General features: G+C 40.2%; 1 protein-coding gene across 1 annotated transcript; it reads left to right on the top strand.

Moving 5' to 3' along the window:
• The first annotated feature begins 444 nt into the window (after positions 1–444).
• Positions 445–8,889, top strand: b3gnt9 (UDP-GlcNAc:betaGal beta-1,3-N-acetylglucosaminyltransferase 9). The gene is made up of 6 exons (XM_051951705.1): positions 445–754; positions 1,580–2,064; positions 2,146–5,208; positions 6,908–7,149; positions 7,236–7,491; positions 7,565–8,889. Exons 3-6 carry the CDS (start codon positions 4,831–4,833, stop codon positions 7,907–7,909), a joined length of 1,221 nt encoding a protein of 406 aa, XP_051807665.1. The 5' UTR covers positions 445–754; positions 1,580–2,064; positions 2,146–4,830; the 3' UTR covers positions 7,910–8,889.
• Positions 8,890–16,658: the final 7,769 nt, after the last annotated feature.

Here is a 16,658-nt window from a genome sequence, read left to right as displayed (position 1 = left end):
GTTTCATGTGCTGGCATCTGTAAGGGTCCAGTTTAAATCACGTGGCTGGGCCAAAGAATGACGATGATGCATTCAATTGCTTCAGTTCTGACTCAAAATATGTATTCATATGGACTTGTAGATAGGTAGAAGGGGATCAATTTGATCACTTTGATTAGGATCTTGCTGTCTTTACACCTTTAAATGTCAAATTCACAATCATTTGCTTCTTTTTGGTTGCTTGAACTTATATTTATTATTAATTTTGACGAATCCAGTGTCAGAATTCAGTGAGAGACTGAATTTGAGCTTGTAATATCCACATAGTAGTGGACATTTGTTTACGTAATGTAAAATCTGAAAAACTTACTTTGCTGTTTTGTTTGTTTGATACACAAATTCAGCCAATAGTTCAACAAAATGGTGCAAATTGCACAGATAAACACTTGCATTTTCTTTAATTTGGAATTTCCTACAGCACATGAAGGCACCATGCGCGCAGCAGCAGCTCGTTAAGCCTCTCAGCTCCAGGTCAGACAGTTTGTGTTTTAACCACCCGCCCCCTTTTTTTTCTCAGACTCATGAACACATCATCTTTGCTGCTCTCTGCTCTTTTGCTCGCTTCCTCGCAGGATCTTTGCGTTTGGAAGTTTTGGAAGCTCAGTTTTGCTGCATGCCTAACTGAGCAGAAGCAGCTTTTTTGTTGTTGTTGTTGTTTCTGCAGCACAGATGTTTCTAGTTTGACCTCCTCCTCATCCTATGTCTGCCTCGTCTGGTAAGTTTGAATGACTTGCTTTACTTAACAGAACTTTGCACGCAATTTATGATTATAAAAATAAGCGGAAATGTTGCTGGTGAGGCAAAAAAAAAAAAGTGGGAAAAAGTAGATGGAAAAAAGGATTTTCTGTGGGGAGAAGTTTTGGATCTTGGTCATGCATGTCAGGAATCTGCACAAGCTGTGATTGCGTGTGCTGGTGGTATACCTCAGTCTACTTTTTAGACTTTTATGATGCTTGTATTAAGTCATGTCTGCTCCTGTGATGGCATAAATGCAGGGACACAGTGTCCTGTGTAATAGTCATGTCTCCTTACATAAGACACACACACTCCCCCTTCTGCGAGGCTGCTGTAAGCTTAGGATGCAAATCAAGAAAAAGACACTCACACATTAAAATATCTGCAAAAGCGATAACATCTTGAATTACTTTTGACTTTTAAAGCTGTTTGTTCTCAGAGTTAGGTGATGTGAGGCTGGTCCCAGCTATCAAAACCAGCATCCATGTGGAGGAAATAATCACTGCAATAAAAGAGGCGAAAATGAGCTGTCTGGCTGTGTAAACGGGTGTCTACACGGCATCTTGTTTGCTTTTATTGAAACATATTGCGAGAGAAATTGTCTAAACTGATTCAAGCCACAGAGGAAGATGTTACTGCGTTAGTCATGATGACCATGAGTTTTACAACCAGGGCTTAGATTTCCGGGACAGTTTTTTCTTTCCCTAGTGAATCAAAAGAAGGAAGGACGAAGTAACTGTACAGTCTTTGCAGCAGAAATTATGTTTAATTTGAATTTTTGTTCACTGTTTTTGTGGTTGTCTAGGATGTTCCCACATTCCGGTGCCTAAGGAGAACAAGAGGACGGAGACAAACGTGCTGAACATGTTGATAAGAGTGCTACACGCAAAGCCAATGTAACTTTTTTTTAAATTCTCCTAAAGTAACTTCCCAGCTCGTGAGATCACAACAACACATGCCCAATCCCTAGTAAACAACAGCTGGGATGTATTTTTATAGACAATCCATCAAACTCGAGGTGCAACTCAGCAATGCAGCTGAGAGGAGGAAAGAAAATCGCCACATTTTTTCACCAAATCCTGCAGAGTGATCTGCGAAACCAAATCAAGCTCCAGGTATCGACACCGACGGCTGTCTGAAAAGCTTCCAATGCATTCCTGCTCTAACTTAAGCCTTCAGAAGATGCTGAGGAAGATGGTGACGATGAGGAGGATCTTCCACGTGAAGGCAGATGTGATGTGCACAGTTCTGCTGCTGATGCTGTTCTGTATACTGCTCTACGTCCATCAGGTGAGGATAGAGCGCATAACTCCTCAAACTTGTAATAAATCGTGCTTTTTTGGTTGCTTCATGGTTGCTTCATGTTTCCAGGTAGTGCTGTCTTCTGGATGGGACAAGCCGATGTGGAAGCTGGAGATCCACGGTTCTACCAGCTCCAGTCGGACTCTGCTGGGAGCCAGTGGGGCTAAAGTGAACCAGGAGTCTCATGGGTAAGGCTTTCAATAATCCAGTCATTTGTGTTCATATATGTGTTTTTGATTTTCTAGTTTGCCAGACTTCAGCACTGACACACAAAAGGGTTGTCTTCTAGATGAATTAAGCAATTTGAAGCTTTGGTCCAGGTTAAAAAGAAATGTGAAATTCTGTTTGCATCAGCAATGGTTGCCTGATTTCTGCACAATAGTATGGTAGTATGGTCATAAGGATCCAAAACAGTTTTATTGTCAAGTAGGTTTTAACATAGGAGTAATTTGGTTTGGTATTTTAGTGCATTTCAGCAAACACTAATATGCAGATTTTCATTTTTTTAAGTGTTGCAAGTCAGTAGACAGACAAATAAGAAGCACATTCATTGTGTAAGAATGTGCAGAATATCCACCTGAGAATGTGCAAGGTTGCATAGTATGTAATATAATGACTTGAAATGTGCAAAAGGATAACAATAAAGCTATTTAAAAGCTGTGCATTAACATCACACATAGAGTCAATGTCTATGAATTTAGAGTTTGGTACATTATTATTACTATGAGACTAAAGACCCCTATTGCAAAAATTAAGGTTTTTAACGTGTTAGCATGCCCATATGCAGTTTGATATATGCCACAAGACATATAGTGAGTGGAATTAGCAGCCAACACATGGCTGAACATCTCCACCTTTAAACTGCAGTTTCAAAAATGCAGACTCTGACTTCCACGGTTTCAAACCTCACAAACCCGAGGAACCAATTTGGTTATTTGGTAAGTTGACCTTTTGACTTTTTCAATTTTCAACTTGAGCAGAATATAACTAACGAGTTAGAATATAACTAAATAAACAACAAACCAAATTGAAACTCATGTTCAATGTTCAGAATATTTATTTTACAGGCCAGCCTTTCAAGAAAAAACAGCAACAATACAACTGGAAAGTAACTGTAGCCTTCAATGACTAATACTGCTTATTCGAGGTAGTGGTCTTGCTGAAGGCTGTAGCCCTCCCCAAAGATGTTGCTTCGGGCATACGGTAGGAGAGATGGTGGCATGCCTTGAAGTTGATGACCAATCTCGACCTAAACGAATAGGGACATTATTAAGAAGCTGTTTAGCTGCAAGACCAGCTGTTTACCTGAGCTGAATTGTGATCTCTTCTACATGACCTGCTGAACGGTTAGCTTTCCAGCTCTCTGGGACAGGGATATTGTTTTTCTCTGCCATTTCGTAGGCTAGATCACGGGATTTCTTTGCAGTGAGGCCATGAAAGTGGTCAGCCAGTTTTTTTTTCACGTGGTTTGCAAGGTCTTCCTCCATCTCCTCTGTGGAGACCCTCTTTGCGTTAGCTGTCCCTGTGTAGCCTGCCACTGTCACTTCCCCTCCCTCTTTCTTTTTTAGGAATCTGCGTAAAGTTGACCTGTCAATATTTGTGTCTGTGGCCACTTTTCTTATGGATTTAGCTTGTTAACATTCTAAACTGTGGTAACTAGTTCTAAAGAACTGAGGCTGATGTGTATTCCATGACTAGTTTTGCAGTTATTTGACCTGATGATAAAAAGCTAGATGAAAGATAACTACACATCCTGCAGTTCATTCACTCTCATTAAGTGTATTGAGCCTGGTTTAAAGAGCCTAAAGAGATAGCTAAAGTGGCAGGAGAAGGACTGTTAGTCTGGTCATTATTTATAAGATTTCATCCCACATAAGGACCCTGATGCTAGTTGTGCTTGCAGACAGACTGAATAAAATATGGAGATGTTCTCACAAACTGTCTGCTGCTGGGCTGAAATCCAGAGATGGGATCAAAGCGCTGTGCAGTTTGTTCTATATGAATATTCATCCTGCATATGTTGAGTGCATCAGTGTATGTACACACAATATGTTGTAGTTTATATAAATGCTAATTTCCATCTGCAGTGATTCACAAAGGTCAACACATTCTAGCTCCTATATTTATATTGGTTTATTTAATCTTTTAATCTTTTATTCCAACAGGTAACCTCTCTGAGACTGTGAGCTCTTCTTTTCTCTTAATAATACATGAGTATAGTCTTGATTTTAGCTGTTTTTTGCATTTCAGTTGTCTATTTTTTAGGACAAAGTATCTGAAGTCAGTTCTCTCACGCTCAGTTTAAATTTATGATGCAGACTATCTTCTAATCATAGGTGACCCAACTTTGTATGAGACCAGAGAGCAGAATTAATGAGGCAGTTTATCCATTGGAGCACTTTTGGTAAAATACTTGCCAAGCAGTTTCCTTCTGTCAGTTAAAGAGGACCATCCCCCGTTTCATGCATGATTAAGTAAGGAACTTATTAGCTGTAGTAAAGCACAGAGTACAATGACACGCACAGTCAAAAGGCTTTAAGATGCTTTGAGAGCGAAACATGCAAACACAGAATGCACAAATAATCAAAATCAGAAAACACTATAGGTTTACCACTTTTTAGCAGCTTAGAAATTCAATTATAACCTTTAATTTGCTTGTCAGGCTCCTCAAATGGAAATGTTCCTTACTTAGGGATGTTTCGGGAACCATTTTTGAACACAGACTGACATATTTATGGAATCTTTGTGAAGAATATGTCTATTCAATTTAATATTCTGTCTTCTAAGTCTCCATCCAGCCATCTAGAGCCACAGCTGCCTCCCTGTAAGCCTCAACCAAAGTCTAAACCCTCTCAGTCCAAATCCAAACCTCAATCCAAGTCCAGGACCAAATCCAAGCTTCGGAAGAAGAACGTGACGCCCACCAAGACTGCTGGCAAGCCATCGCCGACGATGCCGCCGTTTGACTTTGAGCGCTACCTGAGAGAAAAGGACAACCGAAACTTCAAGCTGCTCATAGACCAGCCGGAGAAATGTCATGTCAGAGAAGCAGAGGAAGAAGAAGGAACTAAGAAAGCTCCCTACATGCTCATCGCGGTGAAATCTGTAGCCGCAGATTTTGATAAGCGTCAGGTAATACAGAATGACGCTACTCTGTGGTTCAGCTCAGCTTTACGCAACTATTTAGTGTCTATATGTTCATTATTTTTGCTATTTACACATTTTTCCTATTCTTTAATTCACTCTCACCACTCTCTGTGTCCTCTCAGCTGTTTTCAGTAGAAACAGGTCTGATAAATCCACTGCACACAATCTGCACAGCACCGATAAACAGCCAAACAAAGGCAAGCCAGCAACCAGCTTGTGAACACAGTCGAGCATTTTGCAGTTAAATAAATAGATGTTTCACTGAGGACTTGATTAGGGAAGAAAACAGAGCAACAAAGGAGATTGAATTACAGCTACATTGAGGTAGAGGACTCATTTACAATATAGCCGAGCAAAGACAAAAGAGAAGATGTAAGTATGCTAAGAAAAATAAGAGATAAAACAAAAAATTCTCATTTAAAAGCAAATTAGTATAACAATAAGATTTAAGAAAAGGTGATTCAAGTAAAGCAAGAGTACCTGGAAGTAAACAGAAAAAAAAGAAGTAAAAAAACTTAAAGGATAAAAATTCATCCACCTTTAGATTATTCTGCATGCTATTCCAGATCATAGAAGTACAGGAAGTAAAGCTGAATTGCCTAAGATGAGTAGAAACAGCCAGTACCTGCAAAAGAATCCAATAATTTAAGCATGTTTGACAAAAGCTGGTATTAAATACAGCAGAGATTTAACACAAAGGTGCAAAAAACAGTAAGGGCCTTGTGTTTTTGTGCCTAAAAGCTTACACCTATGAATATTTTAACATCCCTATTAATAATTCGTAGATGTAAACAGTGACAGCTGAGGCATGCATGTATGAAAACTCACAAAAATCCAAAATTAATAGAAAGGTTTCCTCGGCATTTTCCATCTGCTATCTACACAGTGGAAAACATGCTTTGTTCCTACAAGAAACCTTTTTTTTGGTCATAATTGCTCACCAGTTTGGTCACATGACATTTAAAAGGCACCTTTAGAATGAATGATATTGGTATTCCATGACTGCTCAGTATGTAAATGAACTTGTTTACTATGTTTCTTAATCAAGCTAATTTAAACACAACACACTTGGGCTTCAATCAAGAAAGATGCACACTCAATGAAGGACCTTGGACCCCTGACCTATCACTATACACACAAGTGAGCAGTGATTCCTAACACATCTCTGGGGGTCATCCGGTGGAAATCTTTCAATGGTATTTCGCCTATTTAGTCCCACAACATCTCCAGGAGTCTAGGTGGTGTACTCTGGCATCTCATATTCAATACCCCCTAGTGCTTGTTCACACTGCTCCTACACAATCCAAACAGCACTGCAGTGTTCAACTGACCCAGGCCTGTTTAGGACATGCTCCAGGTAGTGACCAGTATCGATGCTACCAGTTAGCTGGTGCAAGATGCTGAATACCTAGTGCCATCTCCTAAAAAGTGACAAAGAAACTATATATAAGGACTCTCCAAACTTGCTAGTGCTCTCTAAAGTCTAAATGTCAATGCTAGCTGCAAGACTACTACAATGTCCAAAGCAAACCTACCACTGACAAAGAAACTATACAAGCCAACTCAGCAAACATGCACCAGCTACATGCTAATGCTAATTGGTAATTGCTAATATACTTCACTACTTCAGCCAAGCTCACTACAGTAAACAATAAACAATCTTTTTCATTCTCCATTCCTTTAGGTTGTCCGTCGGACTTGGGGTAAGGAGGGACATTTCCAAAACAATGTGTCCATCCGTACGGTTTTCCTGCTCGGGGTTCCCAGGAATCAATCCGCTCTACCTCTGTGGGATCGACTCCTGGGTTACGAGAGTCAAACCTTTCGGGACATCCTGCTGTGGGACTTTGAAGATACTTTCTTCAACCTGACGCTGAAGGAAACTCACTTTCTGGAATGGGTCAACAGCAGCTGCCCCCATGTCAAGTCAGTGTTGATAAAACTGCACAGAATCACAAGTTTTTTTGGCTTCATGTGGCTCCTGCATGATATTTTTATCTCCTCTCATCCAGGTTCATCTTCAAAGGCGATGCTGATGTGTATGTTAACATAGAAAACATACTAGAGATGCTGCAGGGTCAAAAGCCAGAAGAGGATCTGTTTGTTGGTGATATTATTATTCACGCTAAGCCCATTCGCCGCCGCACCTCTAAGTACTTTGTGCCCGAGTTCGTCTATGGAGGCGGTTTGTACCCGAACTACGCAGGAGGAGGAGGTTTTGTGATGTCCGGACACACAGCTCGGAGGCTCAGTTCTGCCTGCCAGCAGGTACTTTAAAGTTAAAAAAGGAGATTTGTGTCTAGTTTGAGAAACTGCTTGATTCACAGGGATTTTATTACAGGTGGAGTTGTTCCCAATCGATGACGTCTTCCTGGGAATGTGCCTCCAGCTGATTGGCGTCAAACCGTCTCGCCATCAGGGTTTCCGGACCTTCGGCATCCCCCGGCCCTCTGCGGCTCCTCACCTCCAGACGTTCGACCCCTGCTTCTACAGAGAGCTCATGGTGGTTCACAGCCTCAGCGTCCCTCAGATCTGGCTGATGTGGAACCTCCTGCACGACCCCAAACTCAGCTGCCACAACAGCACCAACCCGACATCTGGGCCCTTCAGATGGAGGGGGAGGATGGGTGAGGCGGTGGAGGAGGAGGCGGACTACGGTGGGAAGCAGGTGTTTGTCACACATTAGTGATTTTCTCCAGGGCCCAGTGGGATCTTTATAAGACTTGGCAAGTCCAAAATGGTCACATTGCAGGGATTTTGACTCGCTCTGAAAGGCTTATGATGTGTTCAAAAGTATGGTTGAGTCATACGTGACTATCTAAGCTGGCAGACTGTCTCGGGGGAAATGAACTGGCGAAATGTGCTTCAGATTATTTGGCAAGGAAGCCCGAAGAGAGTTTAGCCGTCTGCCATCGGTGCCCCATCTGTCTTTTCACACTGTGCTTGTGGACAAACAAAATTCGGGTTTGCAAAAAAGACTGTGAGATGAGTTTTTGAATGTATTGTGTTGCAGTTGTTTACACGGAGATCGGCAAGGACGACATGACATAGGAAATGTGGTTAGCTGGTTTAGCCTCATTTAACATCTGTTTATCTTAGATCACAACATTCTGGCTTTCTGGACTGAATGAGACCGAACACTATGGAGACTATTCGTGAATCGCGAGCAAAGATGTTCCTCTCTTCCCCTGTTCTGCCGGATAAAAGCACAAATGGACAGTCGCATTATCTGTTCCCTGGGGGAACAACAAATGAAGTCTAAATGGAAACCATCTGTACGGAGGGAACCAACTGGGACCATGGCGAACACATGCCACACAAACACTGAGAAAACCTCTGCAGAATGTCGGTTGTTTTCATGTGACCACTCTGGAATTGCTTTGATTTATTTTGTGCGATTCTGTGTTGATCTCAGATCTCCCTCATATCTTCACTCTCATCTGTTCTCACATCCGTCAGTGTTAAAAATGCTGTAAGGCAGATTCATATTAAGCTGCATTCCAACAGAACCATTGCTCACAGATTTAGACGGGTCGTGTTTGTATCTGTTGGAATGATTGTTAAACAGCGTCATGTTCTGAGCTTGTGCCTATTTTTGCCATGTTGGCCCATGACTGAAATATCTCAACTGGATGGATTGCCATTAAATTTGGTGTTGAGAAGGTGCATATTTTGATTATCTCCTGATTTTTAACATAAGCGCCACATTGAGGTTTGCAGTTTAGAATGAACAACTATTAAATGAACTGCCAAAGCTTAAAGTTAACATAATAATAACTGGGGTGGAACTCTGATCGTTTATTTTTACAAATCAAATGGCCAACATTTTTATCTTTTTGTGATTAAATACTTGCAAAACAAGTGACATTCCCATCAGACTTGGCTAGACTTTGTGGTTAGTGCTATGTAACAAATATCAGCATGAGAATCTGACACCAAATTGTAATATAAGCACGTTAGCTGTTGGGTCAAAACACTTTTTGTTTACTTTATAACGGATCATAGCAGTTCAGTTTAAGAAAATATTATGGCCTCGACTAATTTTGAATTCAATATTTCAAATTTTATACATGTGGTTTTATGCACGATTCAAACTGCAGTTCCAAAAGTTTTTAATATATTAACAAATTTGATTTTAAAGGGACTATGTTACAGGGGCGGATTCAGATTAATTTTAGTGAGGGGGCACAGTGGTGTACAACAGATATTTTTTTTTTGGGGGGGGGCACCGAAAAGTCATAAGAAAAAATTAAAGCTTCTACTGACCTCTCGCTTTTACAAAGTATCTTTCATGTTTTTTGTGTGTTTTTTGGCTCTTTAACCCAATAGGAAAGCTGTGTATGACCTTTTCATTTTGGACTGTTCATATTCAAATTATGATGGATTTGTTTCCTTGTTTATGTGAATTACAGCATCATCAGCTGCAGCATCTGCCTGTTATGTAAGTGGCAAATATTGTCCAAGAACAGCACTATATACCACCCTATCAATTTCCACTTCTTAGAATGTTTACTGACAATTATCACACCAAAAATAAGAAATAATATTCTGTACTTTTAGCAACTAGTTCTCAGCTGTAAACCAGAAACATCATAGGGTTCTGTATACTAATCAGTCCAAATCAAAATGAGTGCTAGCCAATACATCACAGTGAACAACAACAATCTGTACCCTTTATCTGTGGTAAAATCATTTGAAATGTTCTGTGCAGGAATGTAAATTTTAAAATACAGTAAGTAGCACTCTATACTTTTAATAGTAAACCTGAGAACAATAATAAATAGTAGCAATATTCCATATTCTTAAGTCATTTAATAGTTCACAGCTCAGCAAATAGTGTTCTGCATAGAAATCACAAAAAGCTGTTCTCAATGATCTTTCACAGTGAGCAGATGTTCTTGTGTTGCAGGTCCATGGTTCAGACGTGGACATCGAACAGGCCGGGGGGTCTGGCACCGTGTACTTCCTAGAGCACCTCCTCTTTTTGCATTCTTCATATGGGATGGAAATAAAGTAACGTTGGTTTAGCACGTCAATCAAAGGCCTCTAGGTGTGAAGCAAGAAGCCCTCCATGAGGATGTGAGTCTTCTCCTCCTCCTTGTGGTTGGACTACTTGATGATCTCTGTGTCCAGGGTGTTATTAACGCCATGAGACTTCTCAAACTTCACCGGGTTCTCCAGCCACGTGTAGATCGTACTCATCATGGCGTCCATGTCCAGAGCAGTGATGACATCATACTGCTTAAAGCCATCTTCACCAACTTCAATCTGATCTTGGGGCTTGAAGAAGTCATCCTGATGAACCACACAACAGTTGGGCAACTTAAATTTCACAAATATGAGAACATCACTTAAAGGGCTTATCTCGGTCCGTGTACATTTTGGTAATTGGATTTTCCGTTCTAAAGCAGGTATTGACAAACAAAAAACCAGTGGTTATTCGATTTTCGTTTTAAAATACAAAAACTAAAATAGAAATACAAGGCGTTTTTCCTTTTCATGATTAAAAATGTATATACGAAATTTGAAACATGCTTTGATTGTCATTTTATATTTACAATAACAAAAATTAAAATTACTAAGAGACAGAAAGGAAAAAAAAAAGGTCCGTTTTTTTGTTTTCTGAGACCGGAAGTGGTCATCAGCAAGAGCGCCAAATGTGTGACGGTCATATGGTGCCGGTGTGGCCAGTGGCCAGTCCTGTTTTGATCCTGGGCTAGTGATAAACCCAAGGTAAAATGTCTTTGGAACCCTACTCTGAAATTATTTTAGACGTGGCAAAAGAGCGCCTGTCATCCCCGGAAATATCTGTACGTATTTCGTAAGAAAGTGGAGGTGGACGAGGATTTTCTGCAAGAAATGTGAGGAAATTTTGCGCTGACCATGGCTGCAGATTAATGGGACTCCCCGACGGACATTTGGAGTTAGAGGTGGCAAACGCTATAACCGAGGTATGCATCTTTGCTTCATGACTTAGATTTGCTTCTTTCTATGTGTGTGTGTGTGTGTGTGTGTGTGTGTGTGAGAGAGAGAGAGAGAGAGAGAGAGAAATGAGAGTGTGAGAGCGGACGTGTTTATGCATACACACACACAGACACACTGTCGGCATGTAACATTATGCACGGATTATGCAAGATTATAATCACAGCTAGTTAAAAAATCAAATAAAGAGCCTCAGCCTACCATCACTTGTAAGTAATCAAAGTAAACATACATGTAAACCTTATTACACTCCACAAATCCCACGCACAAACTGCAGTGTCTAACGTCATGATTAACATGTATCAGCAGGTGTAATTTTGGAATGTGGAAATCATCCTAATTTGTTGTCTTCAAGATAGGACCTACATATGGGAGAAGAATTATGAAGGGGTACCTCGCCATGAAAGGAGTGCATGCTGCAGAGACATGAACTGGATCAGTGTTCAGAACTATGCATCAGCCTTACCATGAAGCAAGGCGTCAGGCATGTTACTGTCTCAGCCATTTTTAAGTGTATTTATTACCGTAAATCGGTAAAAACTAAAATATTAATAATCAGTAAATCAGTCAGCCCACAATTACTACAATTCTATAACCTTCCTTTGACTTGTTATTTGTACAATATATGATGTATATGATGGCGTTTTTTCATACCAAAGGCTATACTATGATGTTTTCTCAGAGACATACTATGCTACTCTGTTTGTTCTGGCCCTGGGCCGCTGCACTCCTCCTCTGTTGTTTTCTGGATTGGACTCAGCTGCATGCCTTCGTCCACCCGGCCTCCGTTAACTCGTCCCGCCTGCTGAAGCTGCATTGGAACAGACCAAAGTACCGTCTAATCACAATGCCAGCTGCCTCTCAAAAGGCTCCTTCGTCTGGTGGCACTTCTGAGGGGAAGCTGAGCTTCAGCAGAACTTTGGAGATGTGTTCCAGTGGTTGGTGGATGTCTGAGGAGATAGAGAGGGACCTTTGAACTGTATAGAAAGGAAAACACAGAACCCATTGGTAGTTTTAGTTTAGGGTGCTACTGCGGTGCGTTTTTGGGTTTTAAAAGGTGAACGGTTTTTTTCATATTGATGATCTTTTACTTTGTTGTCATTTTACTTACACCCATTTGCGTTTAACCCCCTCACATGTTGTGTTGTTGTGAACTTACTCTTTCAAATAAATACTCGTCTAACCCTCTGGAAACCAGCGTTTGGACTGTTTTTGTGTTGCTCCTCACCTACTTCAGACAGCCGGGACAGAACGTTTTTTGGGCAACACGCTATACTATAGACGTCTTCTGGACAAAGGCTATACTCTGACGTTTTTTGGACGACATGCTGTACTGTAGGCTTTTTTCATTGACATATTACTATGACTTTTTTTTTGTTTTGTTGTTTTTTAGCAACACATAAGAATTTGAGCAGTTTTTAAAATTACTATACTTTTACTTGTGCAATGAACTATTATTCTATGGCATTTTTTAGACGACATATTTTTACTCTGTTTTCTTGAATGACATACTATTTTGACAATATACTGCACTATGACATTTTTAGGCAACATTCTATCATTTTGCGCTTTTTGAACCACATAATAATCTATGAGGTTTTTTTTAATGCAGACATGCTATACTATGAACTACAGGCCATACTATGTTATTCTTGAAAAGTATACTATGCTTGGACATTTTCTGAACCACATCCTATAGTATGACGTTATACACAGAGTGCTTTGGTTACATGTTGATTTATAATCTAGATTTTTTTCTGTCTGCAGCTCAGAAGTTGCGTTCAGGAGCGTCGGAAATCGGAGTATCAGTAATGTAAATTTCCAACGAAAATTTTAGGAGGGCACAAGAGGTGGCCAATCAGATCACAGGGGGGGCCACGGCCCACTGCCCCCCCCCACGCCCCATCCCCCACCCCCCCACAGGACAAGTGCTGTTCCCTTCTCTTCTTCACTTTTTGCCTTTATTCATAGTGACAGCCTTAAAGAAAACAGGAAATTTGGAAAGGTAATGAACCCAGGCTGCTTCAACAGGACAATAAATAGGCTGCCTACTCGATCAAGTGAGCTGTCAGGGCGCCTCTTTCTCATTTCTACTGTTTGTACAACCTTGATTTGCGTCTTAGTTCCTCCCACCAGAGATGTGAGTGAAGGAGACAATGCAGAGCCAGGAGAGAGGAGTGGAGGCAACGGGCATCTAACACAACAAGACGTCTTCGCCTCGGAGCCACTGTTTGAAAGCAACATCTATTAAATATGACGTGTGACACAGCTGCATCATCGAACCATTGTTTGGTTACAGCCTCCAGCTCCAATCTGTGTCAGATGAGCAGAACAGTTTTCATGATAGCTTAGTTTATATTTACTTCTCACTAAATTCACACTGCGGTGGCATCTAAAATGTATAGATACACCTCAGAAAGACAAAAAACGAGCACATACATGTGCTGTGAAGAATAAGAAAGCACTAAAAGAATACCATACAAATAAAGAATGACATATAATATGATTCAGTGATATATATACATATTGTATACGTATATACACACTTATAAATGTTGCATGTTTGTATATTATTTATAAGGATATTTGTGAGATTTTAGATTGCTATAATGAGTACTTTCCAAGATAATAAAATAGTAGTAATAATGATAATAACCTGTTGATCCACTCTCAGCATTTTTTCACATTGAAAGTTGAGGAAATGTTAAATTAATATCTCAGGAACTATTAAAGACAAAAGCTGGAAATCATCACTGTTGCTTTCCATCCTGTCACTGATGTAGAATCAGCGATACCGGACAAGTAGATAAAATTTTCTCTGATTATAGAGGAGTATGATCTTAGAGTATGTTTACAAAAAAAATCATGTCAGAAGTCAACCAATCATATTTCCTGACCCATATGTAGCTTCATGTTAAAATAAAACAAACATAGAATACGTTTTTACTATGAATACTTGGTCACAAAAATGAACAGAAAGTTATTTTTGTTTTGCTTTGGCAACTGATTGAGCAGGTATGACAAGTTGTACCACAAAACAAAAATATTGGTAGATAGCCAAATCCAAGTACAGCAGAGTTCTGGAGTGATACAATGCTAATTTGAGATAGAATAACCCACACTCATGGCTTTTTGTGCATCCTCACTCACAGCTCCTTCATTAATACTTCTCTCTCCTCAAGATGCATTTCAGGAGAGAGACGAGGAGGCTTAAAATATAGAAATGAGATGAGCCTTTTGCCACTCACTCAACAGAGAAGATGCAGAGATTTATGCACAGGCAGCAGCTGATCAGATGGATATGAAGCTGCAGGCTCTCAAACAGCCTATTTGGAACAGAGCTGTCACAGAAGGCGCAAGGAAGTGAATGTTTCCTTCATTTATACATTAATTCATACCAAAAGCTCTGAGAAGAGGCTTGATGGGAAGATGTTTCATCAACACACACTGTCACTTGAGAGAAAAAGTCATTCTGGTTGGGGAAGAGCAATGTTGTAGCTCAGACACTAAATTTAATAAACTGAGACAACTGCAGCTTCAAGAGTTCACACATCGTCCAAGGGTTTTTTTTATTGTCTTGTGTGAGTATTTGAATTCCTTCAGCAATAAAGAGTGCAAATGCAGAGTCAAGTTGGTCAGTTTAAGTAACTGAGATTTCTCTTCTGGGACACTTAATTTAATAAAATTGGTCTCAAGATCTACAGTACCGATAAAAAAAAATACTCCCTAGGATGTTTTCCTGTTTAATTTCTTTAAGACACTGAATCACGGTCAGTTTCATTTGACTTTGATTAAAAGAATTCACTATAAAAAAGGGCCCTTTCATGTCAAAATGAGAACAGATTTTTACAAAGTAATAACTGATTTACTTAAATTTAAATTAGGTGTTTGTGTAAGTATTCACCCCATTTCAAGGGACTCATCTAATTCATCACAGGTGCACACAGCTGGTGCTAGAAACCAAACAATTAATGAAATAGAGATCATCTGGTGCTGTGAACGTGTCTGAAGTGATTGTAGTTTAAAGACATGCAAGGTCCAGTCACTGATGAGTCACTGCTCATGGCTGTAAACACACCATGATGACAAAACTCCAAGCAGCCGCTCTCTGAAAAGGTTATTTAAAAGCACAAGTCAGGGGATAAGTGAAGCAAGTGTCTAAATCATTTAATATTTATTGCAGTACAGGTAAATGTATCATTAAGAAACGGAAGGACTACAGTGCACGCACAAATCTACTAAGAGCAGAGTGACCATCCAAGAAAGAACTACTGAAGGTGGGCACCAAGACACCTATGACTCCTCTGAAGGAGCTACAAGCTTCAGTGACTGAGATGGGACAGACTGTTCATACAGCAACTATTGCCTGTTTCATTCACTAATCAAAACCTAATGGGAGAGTGGCAAAAAGAAAGCCAAAAATCTTCAGCTTAAATCTCAACTAGAGTTCACCCGAAAAGACTCTGAAGTCGACTTGAAGAGGATTCTTTGATCTAAAGAGACCAAAATTGAGGGGAGTTTTTTGGCCAGCACGCCAGAGGCTAACTTTGGCATACATTATCACAAACACACAATCACTGCAAAGCATGGTGGTGGCAGCATCATGACTTGAGATGCTTCTCAGCAGTAGGCCCTGGAAGGCTTGTAAAGGTAAAAGGTAAGGTTGTTGCTTGAGGTACGTACCCGTACCCTACGGCCTACAGATACAGCACTTTCCATTTGCCAATCAGATACGCGAGATCTGGTCACGTGACTCCCGTTAGACGCTAGAGGTACGGACCCGTAGCATCGGTACTACAGGTACGGACCCTAAACCTAACCCTAACCTTAATCTTTGCTTACCTTTCAACAGTTTGCAGTGGTTAGCAGCTTCTTGATTTGCGAGACTCGCATACGGGCCCGTATCTGTCGGCATATGGAAAGTGCCATATCCGTAGGCCACAGGCTACGGGTACGGGTCTGTATCTGTAAACACTACCAAAAGGTAAAATGAATACAGCAAAGTATAGGGAAATCCTGTATGGCAGCCTGATGCTGTCTGCAAAAGTGCAGTAAGAGAACGTTGTGAAGCATGGTGGCGGCGGCATCAAAATATAGAGACAGTTCTCGGCAGCAGGACCTGGAAGGCTACTAAAGGTCAAAGGTAAAATAAAGGCAGCAAAGTTGAGGGAAATTCTGACGAAGAACTTGAAGTCTGCAAGAGAACTGCGACTTGTGAGATTTATTTTTCAGCAACGAACCAAAGTGCTAACTTTTTATAGGCAATGTATATGAATAACTAAAATGATTATTGTAAGCATGTCCTATGTGTTCTCCAAGAGTTATGGAGAAATGTATTATGTTTTCCAGATTTTTTTTGAATTTTTGAAGACAAAACAATAAAATCCAATAGTTTCCAGATAGTCAATGCTGATCAAGTGATCTAAATTGTATAATAAATTGATTTTATTGCA

The sequence above is a fragment of the Acanthochromis polyacanthus genome, chromosome 8 (genome assembly GCF_021347895.1).
Source record: "Acanthochromis polyacanthus isolate Apoly-LR-REF ecotype Palm Island chromosome 8, KAUST_Apoly_ChrSc, whole genome shotgun sequence".
Taxonomy (NCBI): Eukaryota; Metazoa; Chordata; class Actinopteri; family Pomacentridae; genus Acanthochromis; species Acanthochromis polyacanthus.
Note: the sequence above shows the minus strand (reverse complement) of the source record. Positions and strands in the feature narration are given on the sequence as shown.